At 29.9% G+C, this 12,607-nt stretch overlaps 1 protein-coding gene across 1 annotated transcript; it reads left to right on the plus strand.

Moving 5' to 3' along the window:
* Positions 1 to 8,945: 8,945 nt before the first annotated feature.
* Positions 8,946 to 11,043, plus strand: LOC101494404 (probable glutathione S-transferase). The gene is made up of 2 exons (XM_004507127.4): positions 8,946 to 9,408; positions 10,199 to 11,043. The coding sequence occupies exons 1-2, from the start codon at positions 9,085 to 9,087 to the stop codon at positions 10,529 to 10,531; spliced, it is 657 nt and encodes a 218-aa protein (XP_004507184.1). The 5' UTR covers positions 8,946 to 9,084; the 3' UTR covers positions 10,532 to 11,043.
* Positions 11,044 to 12,607: the final 1,564 nt, after the last annotated feature.

Raw genomic sequence — 12,607 nt, forward strand, 5'->3', positions numbered from 1 at the left:
TTTAATATATTATTAGAATATTACATGCGTTTTGCACGGGGTTTAAATTTTTTTTGAATATGATATATATAATTTATTAATGTATTAATTTTGTAAATATGTAAGGTTATAAGAAGAATACATGAGATTGAAGAAATTTTAGAGTTTGTAAGATGGTTTTGAATAAATTAATGTATTAATATTGATGATTATGTTTTTATTATATATTTTGTGATCATTTAAGATGGTTTTTACATCTTAATTATTAAAATATAATTAAAACGTTGTGATGTATTTAAATGTAATGAATTATCAATAATAACTTAATATGAAATTAAATTTGTAATATTAGTTAAGTTTTTATTGTTAGTTTTTTAATCATAGAGATGTAGGCAAAGTTATGATATAAAATTATAGAGAATGATCATTATTTAGAGATAATGTTAGTTTTTGGGTTTAAAATATGAAATAATATTATTAATAAATAATAATAAAAAATAACATTAATCAATAATAAAATTTATATAGGCCGACCTGTCAGACATAATAGACTTTTTTATAAGCTTGAGTCTAACATATTTAAATAAATAGGCTTTAAAAATAACATGTGTCACGACCCGAAAACTAAAAACCGTGACCGACGCACAACCGATACTCCTAATCTGACAAGCCTATCAACTAACTTAACAATTAAGCGATTAATTAGTTCTCAATAATCATTTCAAAAGAATTTTTAAATTTTCTCAAAATTTTGACTGAGTACCATCTATAACTTCAAAATTCCCAAATTTATAAAATTCTTGATAAACTTTCAATTCAGTCATAATTCTAAAGAGTAAAATCTAAATATTCAGTACATCTCCCAAAAAGACTTTCTAGACTCAAAATATTTGCAAATTACATCAAGACTCAATAGACTTTACAATAAAAAAGGTACTCAATCAAAGAGGCCTACCAAAACAAATATGATCGGAACTTGAATCTACTAACAGTTTGCTACTCAGCTGCCTGGGAATCTGAAAAAAAATAAACAACATGAAGGGGTAAGTCACAAAGACTTAGTGAAGAGACAAAAAAAAACACCATCAACTAGAAGGGAAACACAAAAAGGCACGAATAATTGTTTTACAATCTTGTGGCGATTATGCGATACACATAATAAAATCATTAAACTTATAATTTAGTTGTTCGAATAAAAATATTAAAAATTTAATTAATAGCGAAACGAAATCAAAATAAATAACCTTAAAATCGTAATAAATTCTTGGTAGCCCATTCCTCCTAAGTAAAAATACAAATTCTTGAGAACCAAGAGGCGACTTCATCTCATTGATAGCCCACTCCTCCTAAGGGTGGATTTTCCCTTAGGGGTGGCTCCATCTACTGGATAACTCTCTCCTTTTAATCCCGCAACACATCATCACACACCAATTAGGGAGCTTACATCTCATTGATAGTCCTCTCCTCCTACGGATGACATTTCTCATAGGGGCGGCTCCATCTAACGGGTAACTCTCCATAATCAAAACGAGGTAACTAGGGGCACCTAACGCCATTAACGATTTCATAATTATAACAGCGATTTTTCAAAACACGTATTTAAAATCATATCTCATTTCATCGTAATTCATGGAAAACATATTCAATCGCATAACAATTCAACATTTAAATATATTTAACTCATACATAAATCAAACTAATAACATATTATATAAAAAGACCGTTAAAATAAATAAATGATGAAATTGAGATAAATTTTAAAGGTTGTGTTCCCCAAAATTTTAAATAAATACTTTAACATAGAAAACGAGTAAAATAATTATTATAGCATTATAAAAATATATGACGATGACTGTCATCGACTGACAACTATGGAGAATCGCTTAAGTTTGTTCTCCAACAACTCTCAGAGTAGTAGGCAGGACCTTAATTGACAAATATGAGTAAAAAAAATATTCTCAAGACTTTAAAAAGATTATTTTAAAGTTTAGCTAACTCTAGGAAACCATAAAAATCATTTAAATCTACTCTAACCACAAAATAATATTTTTAACCAAAACTCCATTTTTCTAGATATTCAAACTAGCATTAGAGTTGTGTATTTACTTCAAAGAGTCTCAATAAACAACTCTCAAGAGATGGGTATCAGTCTCCTTCCTTAGAGCACAAACCCTTACTCAAAAGTTCTATCCAAGCACTTGTACATCCTTTCTATGGGTTTAAGATTTAAGGAGACTAGTTTGCCTTTTAAGTGTGAAGAAGAAGAAGTGGAAATGAGAGGAAAAAAGTGAAAATGGGGGTGGGGTAATGAAGTTGTGCGAGAGAGAAGAAGGAGGAGGCAATGAAAATAGAAAGAGGGTGAGAGTGAGTGGGGTTGGGGTTGGTTTTTTTATCTATTTATTATTATTATTATTATTATTATTATTATTATTATTATTATTATTATTATTATTATTAATAATAATAATTAATTAATTAATTATTATTATTATATTATTATTTTTAAAAGACACGAGGCGTGTCAGCATGAGACTAATCTTTTTATTAAACAGGTCAGGCCAGACCATAAGTAGGCTAGGTTATACCCCTGACGAACAACCTAACATATTATCATCCTTAATATAGATGTATGGAAAGTTATGATATAATATTATAGAGAATGATTATTCTTTAGAGATAAAGTTAGTTTTTGGGTTTATTTTTTTTCACCAAATTTATCTTATTCAAAACACGGCATGAATAAATTGTATTTTCTTAATTGTTTGTTTTTTCTTCTTCTTTGTGGTATTAAGATGGTTGTTACATTTTAATTATTTAAATGTAATTAAAATATTGTGATGCAGTTAAATGTAATGAATTATCAATAGTAACTTAATTTGAAAATAAGTTTGTAATCATAGTTGTATTTTTTATTGTTAATTTTTTAATCGTAAAAATGCATGAGTTAGTGCTTATGGTCGAGTGGCTACCAAAAAAATATGCTATGCTATTTGACAATGTAATCTTTTGGCTAAAGTGAACTGTAGTACTTTGTAATATTCAACTATCTATTATATATAGTTGAACTAAAAATCTAAAAAAATAAAAGAATTGAAAACGTCATTTTGTGGTTTAAGAATTCAAAAATGTTCAATGAAATCTTAGTTAGAGAAAAAGAAAAGATTTCTATCCAAAAGAAAATGTGTTGTCAATATTAAAATAGTGCTGAAAGACATAGATAAAAAAAAATAGATGAGTAAAATTAAATAGATAAACAAAATGACCTAAAGATAAGTTTTGATCCAGTTTATGATGTCACTATAAAGTTACATAATGTCACATTTCTCATTGATATTTGGGGTGAGAATTGAGAAACCATATTAGATTAGAAGTGCATAGATAAAAAAAAACATGAAAAATAGAAGATGGATAAAATTTAAGTGGAGAAAGAAAATGACCTAATTTGACTGAGGAATTCACCAAGAGGTAACACAATCTCGCATTTCCCATGGATACTTGGGTGAGAATTGAGAAGCCATGAAGGATTTAATGTTGTGTAAATGAAAAAAACTCTGTTTCTAAATTGTGCTATCCACCAATGTTTGAGAATGAATTGAAAGGACGATTCTCGAGATAACATAAGATAAGATGTACTTGGTTACTGATAGTGTTTCAGCAAGTGTACTGAATCGTTGCAAGTAATAATAAAACGGTAGTACCGAGTGTCGAACTCAAGGATTGCGTTTTACTATTGAATTATATTTAGTTACTAAAATTGAACAAAAAGTTCCCAAGTTGATTGAAATAATAATTAAAATTGACAGCAGTAGTAAAATTGATATTTTATAAATTAAGAAAAATGTCAGGGATGAGTTTCACTTCGAATCCAACCTTGGTGTCTAATTTGATCCTAGTTATTGAATTCCTTTATTGAATTATTACCGAATTCTCTTTATTATTCTTGCCCTAATGTCTTAGTGACAGAACCTTTAATTCCAAAGTAACCTCTAATTCCTTAGTAGATTTAAGATTAGAATTAAGCATTATCGTATAGAAATTCTCTTGTAAATAATTGTTTTGCAACTAATTTAATTGGTTTCATGACCTGCACCTATGTCTAGACTACAAATTCATGAATTTCTCATCTCAAGCATTCGTAAAGTCCACTTCCGTTTCAAAATACAAATCGTAGAACATTTTAATGTTGATCAAGCAATAAAAAGCATTAAGCACAGAGATGAGAAAAATAATTCAATAAACTCATTCATATAACTAGAAATCAAATCATAAAAATAATTCCGTTTCAAAATACAAATCGTAGAACATTTTAATGTTGATCAAGCAATAAAAAGCATTAAGCACAGAGATGAGAAAAATAATTCAATAAACTCATTCATATAACTAGAAATCAAATCAGAAAAATAAGGGTTTCATCTGGTTACACTCATCCCTAACAAATAGGGTTTAGTTACTCATGACAGAGATACAAAAGATAAGGATTAAAGAAGAATTACAAGAATGATTCATGGATGATTCTTGATAAAACTGCTTCAATGGCGTTAGAAACGGCCGTCTTTGAGTTTCTATGCTAGGGCACAAGTCTCCCAACTTCCCAAGAGTGAAAAAGATCCTTAAAACAGTAAAAATCTGCGTTTTTATGGTTGCTGGTGCGGGTCGCGCGCCCCAGGCGCGCTTGGACGCGCTTCAGCGCGTTTGGACAGTAGCAGATGCTGGAAAAAGCGCTTTGCTTGCGCTTGGGCGCGCTCGGGCGCGTATCGACAGTGGCGAATCTGGGAAAAAGCGCTTGGCTTGCGCTTGGGCGCGCTCCAGCGCTCAGCATATTATGTCCGGCGTATATTACATTTTTCACCTCTTTCGAGTCTGCGTTTGGTTCCGGTGTCTTCATGAAAGTTGTAGCTATGGATTTTAGCTTTAATGTGCACTTGGTTTGACTCCAATTGAACATCTACAACTCCAGATATGGCTGAAATACTCTATATATGTCATGTTGATTTCTCACAAAAATTCAGCACTGCACCAAAACATTTAATTTAACTCAAAGAACAAAAATCAACAAAATATATCAAATAAATCCTTAATTTAACTGATGATTGAGGATAAATAAGACTAAAATAGTGGGAAAATATGCATATGATGAAGAGTCATCACAACCCCAAACTTAATCTATTGCTTGTCCCCAAGCAACAATTAATTTCATATTTGGTCCTGTTAAATGCACACTTAAATTCAATTTCTCAAATTACATCAAACTCAAATTTCAAAGTTCTTGCTACTGCAAAACATTCATCATGCTCTATGGTTGTTTTCAAAAATACAGACAACAAGATTTGTACACCTTGGCATTCATTCATCAAATTCAACTCTCTCTTCACACAATCTCACCAAAATTTCTCTCAAGTGTTTAGAAAGGGTTATGAATTTATCGCTCAAATCCTAGAACATGCATCACGCTACCATAGGCTTGAAAAAATTCTAGTTAGCAATCACAATGCAGTAAACACATACATTTTTGGAGGACTTTCGGGTTGTAATGGGGCTTAGGTAAGGGTAGGACATTTTAGGATAGTAGGCTTTACCACTTGGAGTTAGGCATACATTTCCACCTTATTCTACCATTTTTTTTTTCTTCACATTTTCATTATGGGGATTCTCAGACATTGACAAAAGAACCAAGAATATATTTTTTTACCAAAGTACACAGATTGAATTTTCTTTTTCTTCTTTCTTCTTTCATTTTATTTTTCTTTTTCTTCTTTTTATTTCTTTTTGTGAGAATCACCACCCCAAACTTAAAATGATTGCGTTTCAGCAAGTGTACTGAATCGTTGCAAGTAATAATAAAACGGTAGTACCGAGTGTCGAACTCAAGGATTGCGTTTTACTATTGAATTATATTTGATTACTAGAATTGAACAAAAAGGTTCCCAAGTTGATTGAAATAATGTTTGAAATTAACAACAATAATAAAATTGATCTTTTATAATGAGAAAAATGTCAGGGATGAGTTTCACTTCGAATCCAACCTTGGTGTCTAATTTGATCCTAGTTACTGAATTCCTTTATTGAATTATTACCGAATTCTCTTTATTATTCTTGCCCTAATGTCTTAGTGACAGAACCTTTAATTCCAAAGTAACCCCTAATTCCTTAGTAGATTTAAGATTAGAATTAAGCATTACCGTATAGAAATTCTCTTGTAAATTATTGCTTTGCAACTAATTTAATTGGTTTCATGACCTGCACCTATGTCTAGACTACAAATTCATGAATTTCTCATCTCAAGCATTTGTAAAGTCCACTTCCGTTTCAAAATACAAATCGTAGAACATTTTAATGTTGATCAAGCAATAAAAAGCATTAAGCACAGAGATGAGAAAAATAATTCAATAAACTCATTCATATAACTAGAAATCAAATCAGAAAAATAAGGGTTTCATCTGGTTACACTCATCCCTAACAAATAGGGTTTAGTTACTCATGACAGAGATACAAAAGATAAGGGTTAAAGAAGAATTACAAGAATGATTCATGGATGATTCTTGATAAAACTGCTTAATTCGTGTTAGAAACGGCCGTCTTTGAGTTTCTATGCTAGGGCACAAGTCTCCCAACTTCCCAAGAGTGAAAAAGATGCTTAAAACAGTAAAAATCTGCGTTTTTATGGTTGCTGGTGCGGGTCGCGCGCCCCAGGCGCGCTTGGACGCGCTTCAACGCGTTTGGACAGTAGCAGATGCTGGAAAAAGCGCTTGGCTTGCGCTCGGGCGCGTATCGGCAGTGGCGAATGCTGGGAAAAAGCGCTTGGCTTGCGCTTGGGCGCGCTCCAGCGCTCAACATCTACTGTCCGGCGTATATTGCATTTTTCTCCTCTTTCGAGTCTGATTTGGTTCTGGTGTCTTCATGAAAGTTGTAGCTATGGATCTTAACTTTCCTTTGCACTTGGTTTGACCCCAATTGAACATCTACAACTCCAGATATGGCTGAAATACTCTACATATGTCATGTTGATTTCTCACCAAAATTCAGCAATGCACTAAAACAAAACGCAATGTAAAATTACGACAAATTCCTACTTAATCAACGAAATAAAAACACAAAACATTTTATCAGCTCAAAGAACAAAAATCAACAAAATATATCAAATAAATCCTTAATTTAACTAATAATTGAGGATAAATAAGACTAAAATAGTGGGAAAATATGCATATGATGAAGAGTCATCAGTTACCAACTAATCTGAATATACAAAGTTAGAAATGGAGGAGCACTGAAAGTTGATTGAAGTGAGAAGATAGTAAAATTATTTTCATGAAGAGTTTTTGTGTGTGGGTTTTCAACATATGTATATGAAGATGTGTTAGATGCAAAAGCTAAATTGTGAAATAAAAGATTAAGATGAATTGTAGAAGCATATGAAGGGTGTCGCATAGGAATATAAGTTATGTGGAACAAATGTTATAATGTGGCACATAAGTGTCTAATGTGGCAATCAATAGATTTGACGGTTTATTTTAATATATTATAATAGATATGCTAAATGATACAAGTGTTGAGACAAAATCCCAAATTAATATTTTGATGACAATAAAACAAAAAGTTAATTAAGACTTCTTATTATGATTCTAAGTGTTTTGGTATTTAACATGTGTATTTAAGTGTGTTAAAACAAGATAGGTACCAAGCATTACAAAGCAAATCGTAATAAAATCAAGAAAGCAAAATCAGCAAAACGTAGAACGTTTTTGACAGATTTATAAAAAATGAAGAACGTTTTCCATATCTGCCATAAACAAGAATGATCAGATTTCTATGTAAAATATTAGATCCAGGAAGTGTTATTCATTCCATATCTTCATCAGAAATATAAGAGGATCAATTTAAGCAAGAATCATTCAAGAATTCGAGGACTCAACACTTTGCTTCATAAAAAGCATAAAGCAATATCATTCTCCAAGTTAAACAAATGCAAGTACAATTAACAGGCTGTAAAGGACTATGTTGTAAAAGACTATTACAATCGTTTTTTGTATTAATAATTATGAAGATATATATCATTTTTATTTTTATTTTAGGATTTCATAAAAATAAAATAAAATAATGACAAATATAAAATTTGATATATTATTTAATGAATCAGATAAAATTAAAGTACTAAAAAAAGAGTCAAACAAGAATGTAGATGAAAAACTTGAGGAATTAAATATTGAGGTGGAAGCTACAAAACTGTGGAAGATCAAGTTGGAAACTGGTTAGCTGATGAGGAAGAGATTGTCAAAGATCAACCCAACAATGATTAGATACTTTGCCTGTGAAAAACAAGGAGGGAAACTAGATCTCCATGGAGTATGGATGCACTCATTTAAAACCTTTTTGCCTTACTACAAACCCAACCCCCTCTAAATTACCCTCCCTAAAATTCTAAAGCCCACTAGACATGTATAGGCTCAATATTATTTGTTTTGAAGTATAAATATATTGAAATATCATATGAATTTAATTTTATTAATTCACACAACTCTATATGACCAAATAAAAAAACATAAAAAAGTAAACAGAACTAAGAATCTACTAATAAATTTAAAGTGATTAATTAGACATATAGAGAACTACAAACTCTAATACAACATTTTTTTTGATTTTATTGGTCAAATATAAATCTATTTTCTTAAATTGTAAATTGAATTATGCAATTTTTGATTGAAATTAACTTGTCATTTAAAGTGAATAAAATCTTGAATTTAAATAAGAGACCAAAAGTATGAATTACAAAAATTATCAAAAATACGTCTAAATCAATATATTCTTATCAATGTATTTCGAAATATTTAACTCCAATAAAAAAATGTCTCGCATTTAATAATAATAATATTATATATAACACATAGTAACACGAGAATCGAAGCACACAAAACTAATATGAGATTCGATGAAGCTACCTACCTACCCACCAACCCCCAAAATAGTAATCCGTCTATGTTGACCAAAATTATCACAAACAACTCCAAATTCTTTTGACAAATCCTTGTTCTCTATAAAGATTAAAAACTTTACAACCAAAACCATTAAACCATCATATTCTAAATATAACATTTAATCACACAATATAATATGTCTACCACAGAGCATGGAGAAGTGAGGCTACTAGGAAAATGGTCAAGTCCATTTAGCAACAGAGTAGATCTTGCTTTGAAACTCAAAGGGGTTTCATATAAATACTCTGACGAAAATCTAGCTAATAAAAGTGATGATCTTCTCAAATTCAACCCTGTTTACAAGAAAGTGCCAGTTCTTGTTCACAATGGAAATCCAATTTCTGAGTCTCTTGTTATAGTTGAATATATTGATGAGACATGGACAAATAACTCACTTTTGTCTCAAGATCCTTATGAGAGAGCTTTGGCTCGTTTCTGGTCTAAGACCCTAGATGACAAGGTTAGTATCCTAGTATCTTGTTTTCTTTTTCCCCTTACATTAATGTTTTAAATTAAATTTCCTTTGCCAAAAACTACAACTTATTGTAGCAATAAAATAGGAATTGTCTTTAAATCTTAGTTCAATGGGCAAATGCTGATATTATTAGGTTGAATGTCTTATTACAGATACGAAGTTAAGACTTTGCAACTATGTGTGAATTTATGGTGATATTTATCATCTCTTCTAAACAAAAACAAAAAGTAGAAATGAGTCCAACAAAAATTATTAAGATTTTGTTTTTGGAGTCGTTGAGTTGAAAATAATATACTTCTTTAGTGTTTGAAATTGGGCCTAATTCAAAGTTATAAAATCGATTTGTAAGGTGAAGGGTGTCTCTCTTTATGAACTCTTTTCAGACCTTATTTATTTCTAACGTGGACCATGAGTTTTTCTAATAATATCTTAGTTGACTCGATATTAGTCTCATTATTAGAGGTCCAAATGACCTAAACTATGAGATATCAAGTATGAATCATCTGCAACTGTTATATGGTGTAGTGTATCGTACGGTGCAGCGTGTAGTTGATGTAGAGGATTCAAATCTTGGTGTAGTGTATCGCAACCACATTGATGCAGACGATCATTGATATTGTAGAGAATTTAAGTTGACATTTGTTATTGCAGCAATCTCAATAGTCTAGATGTCGCGGTCCAAATTGAGATTTTTCTTTAAAAAATAAAACCTTACCAATTAATAGCATAAGTTGTATATTTGCATTAAAAATTTCATTTTTATTTTTTGATTTAGATCTTGCCTGCTATATGGAATGCCTGTTGGATTGATGAAAAAGGGCGTGAGAAAGCTGTGGAAGAAGCCTTAGAAGCTCTAAAGATACTAGAGGGTGCATTGAATGACAAGAAATTCTTTGGTGGAGAAACCATAGGACTTGTAGATATAGCTGCAAATTTCATTGGCTATTGGGTTTCTGTATTGCAAGAAATTAAAGGGTTGGAGTTACTTACAATTGAGAAATTTCCAAAGCTATTTAAATGGAGTCAAGAATTTATCAATCACCCTGTGATAAAGGAAGGGTTGCCTCCAAGAGATGAACTATTTGCATTTTTCAAAGCAAAAGCATAAAAGTAAAGCCTATTTTAGAGGTAGAGTTCATAATTGGTTGACATAATTTTCCTTCAAAATAATTGTGTTGTAATAGAATTTGGATTTGCTGCGGTTGACTGCAATAGAGTCTGTACATCTGGACCATCTGAATAAGATTAGACAGTCAAGATTTCAAGTTTGAATTTTAATTATTTTTAAAATTTTCAATTCAAATTTAAAATCCACATTTGATGGTTTAGATGTGTCTGACTTCATTGCAATCAGAGGAGATCACTGCACTCAATTTCAGTCTGTTGTAATGAGTAGAAGTTTGTTGCTGATTTTAATTAGATGAAATTTTGTTGTGGACTGTACATCTGATGTTTCAGTTGTAAGCCCAAAACTAGTTTTTTCTTTTCTTGATTATTCAACTTAAATTGAACCAAGCCAAAGAACTTGCCTAAATGTGTTTCCTTTGTATTAGTATTAGTAAAAGAGGACCAAGAGTTGTATCTTCATTATCAATAATCCTATATCCTTTGTTTTTTTTTTTCCTGTTGTTAGTAAACATAAATCACATGCTAAAAATAAACAGACATTTAAATATATAGAAAAATCTATATTATATAATTTTGATCAAAGGGAGTAGAAATTTTGTGCGATTTGATGTTTTTTGAAAAAAAATTATTTTTACTTTTTTTCCTTTTCTAGATTCTAAAATTGAATGAGCAAGACAATTTGGTTTTTGAATTTAAAAATCTTCCATCATATAAGTTTTTTTTTTGGGTTTATAAAGGTAGAAGGCGATTGTAATTGAAAGATCTTAAAGTAGATTTATATTTAATTTTTTTCTCTTATTTTCATATTAGAATATTGTAAGATATATTTCAAATATTTATTTTAGAAAATAGAAGTATACTAATGGCTATGAAGATTTTAAGATTACAGTTTATATCTATTTAAAATAAAAAATTTCACTTAGTGCTATTTTCATATTATTTTTAAATAGTTTATTTTTTGTTTAATGTTAGAGTTTTTACGTTATATTTTTGTGTGGGATTGTTGGAAAAAGTACCTCAGATTTATTTTTTTTAATGCAGTTTTATCTACTATTTAGTTGCAATGTTTGTGGTGGTTAGGCTTTGATTGTATGCATTTTTTTTTTGTCATTGCCTGTTAACACAAATCCTATATTGGATGAACCGTGCTAAATGATAAACCAAATACAGTTCCAGCAAATAAACATAATACAATGAGGCTAGCCCCACAAAAGTTAAACCATTAATAGGTTTTTCATGGAGTTAAAATTTTAGACTTAATTGTGTTCTTAAATCAATTTTACCCGCAACATAGTGTATATAAGCGTTAGATATTTGGATTCTTTAAATATTTTATTGGAAATTTTATCTTTAGTAGGTGCAAATCAAAAAATATTAATTGTGATTTGTGAGATATTAATGAATTAAATATATTTAAATATTTTGAGAGATTAGTTTTTGTATTACATGCGAAACATACATTAGTTAACAACAAAAAACCTTATTCACAATTTAAAAAATTTATCATACTTTGAGTGAATGAAAATATATGTAATTATTGACTTAGAGGTGTACAAGACTTATATGTTAGGAAAACAAACATAAACTTATCACAAATTATGTGTTTCTAGTACATTCACACCTTTCAAAATAAATATCTAAAGTGCATCTCATAATACTTTAAGACAAAAGTAGAAGAGAATAAAGAAAGCCGAATACAAGTTTAAAGTATTTTCCATTAATGCATTTTGTAACGAACTCAAACTCATAGTTTTAGTCTCCCTTTTCATTTACAAATCTAAGCAATATGACAATATTTTAACATATATAACATTAATTAGATGTACTTTTGATCTCCTATTTTAAGTGAATTGTGATTTTAATTCCCTCATTTCAAAATATTAGAATTTAGACCCTTTATCTTCACAATTTTTAAGATTATATATTTTCACCACTCACAATTGAGCTCAATTTTGTTGAATTATGTTCTTAAGTAATGACGTGAAATTATATTTTGACTTAGATTAATATTAAATGTCATAAAATATAATTTCACATTATTATTAATGAGAGCGCG

Source organism: Cicer arietinum, chromosome 6, assembly GCF_000331145.2.
Source record: "Cicer arietinum cultivar CDC Frontier isolate Library 1 chromosome 6, Cicar.CDCFrontier_v2.0, whole genome shotgun sequence".
In the NCBI taxonomy this organism is placed as follows: domain Eukaryota; kingdom Viridiplantae; phylum Streptophyta; class Magnoliopsida; order Fabales; family Fabaceae; genus Cicer; species Cicer arietinum.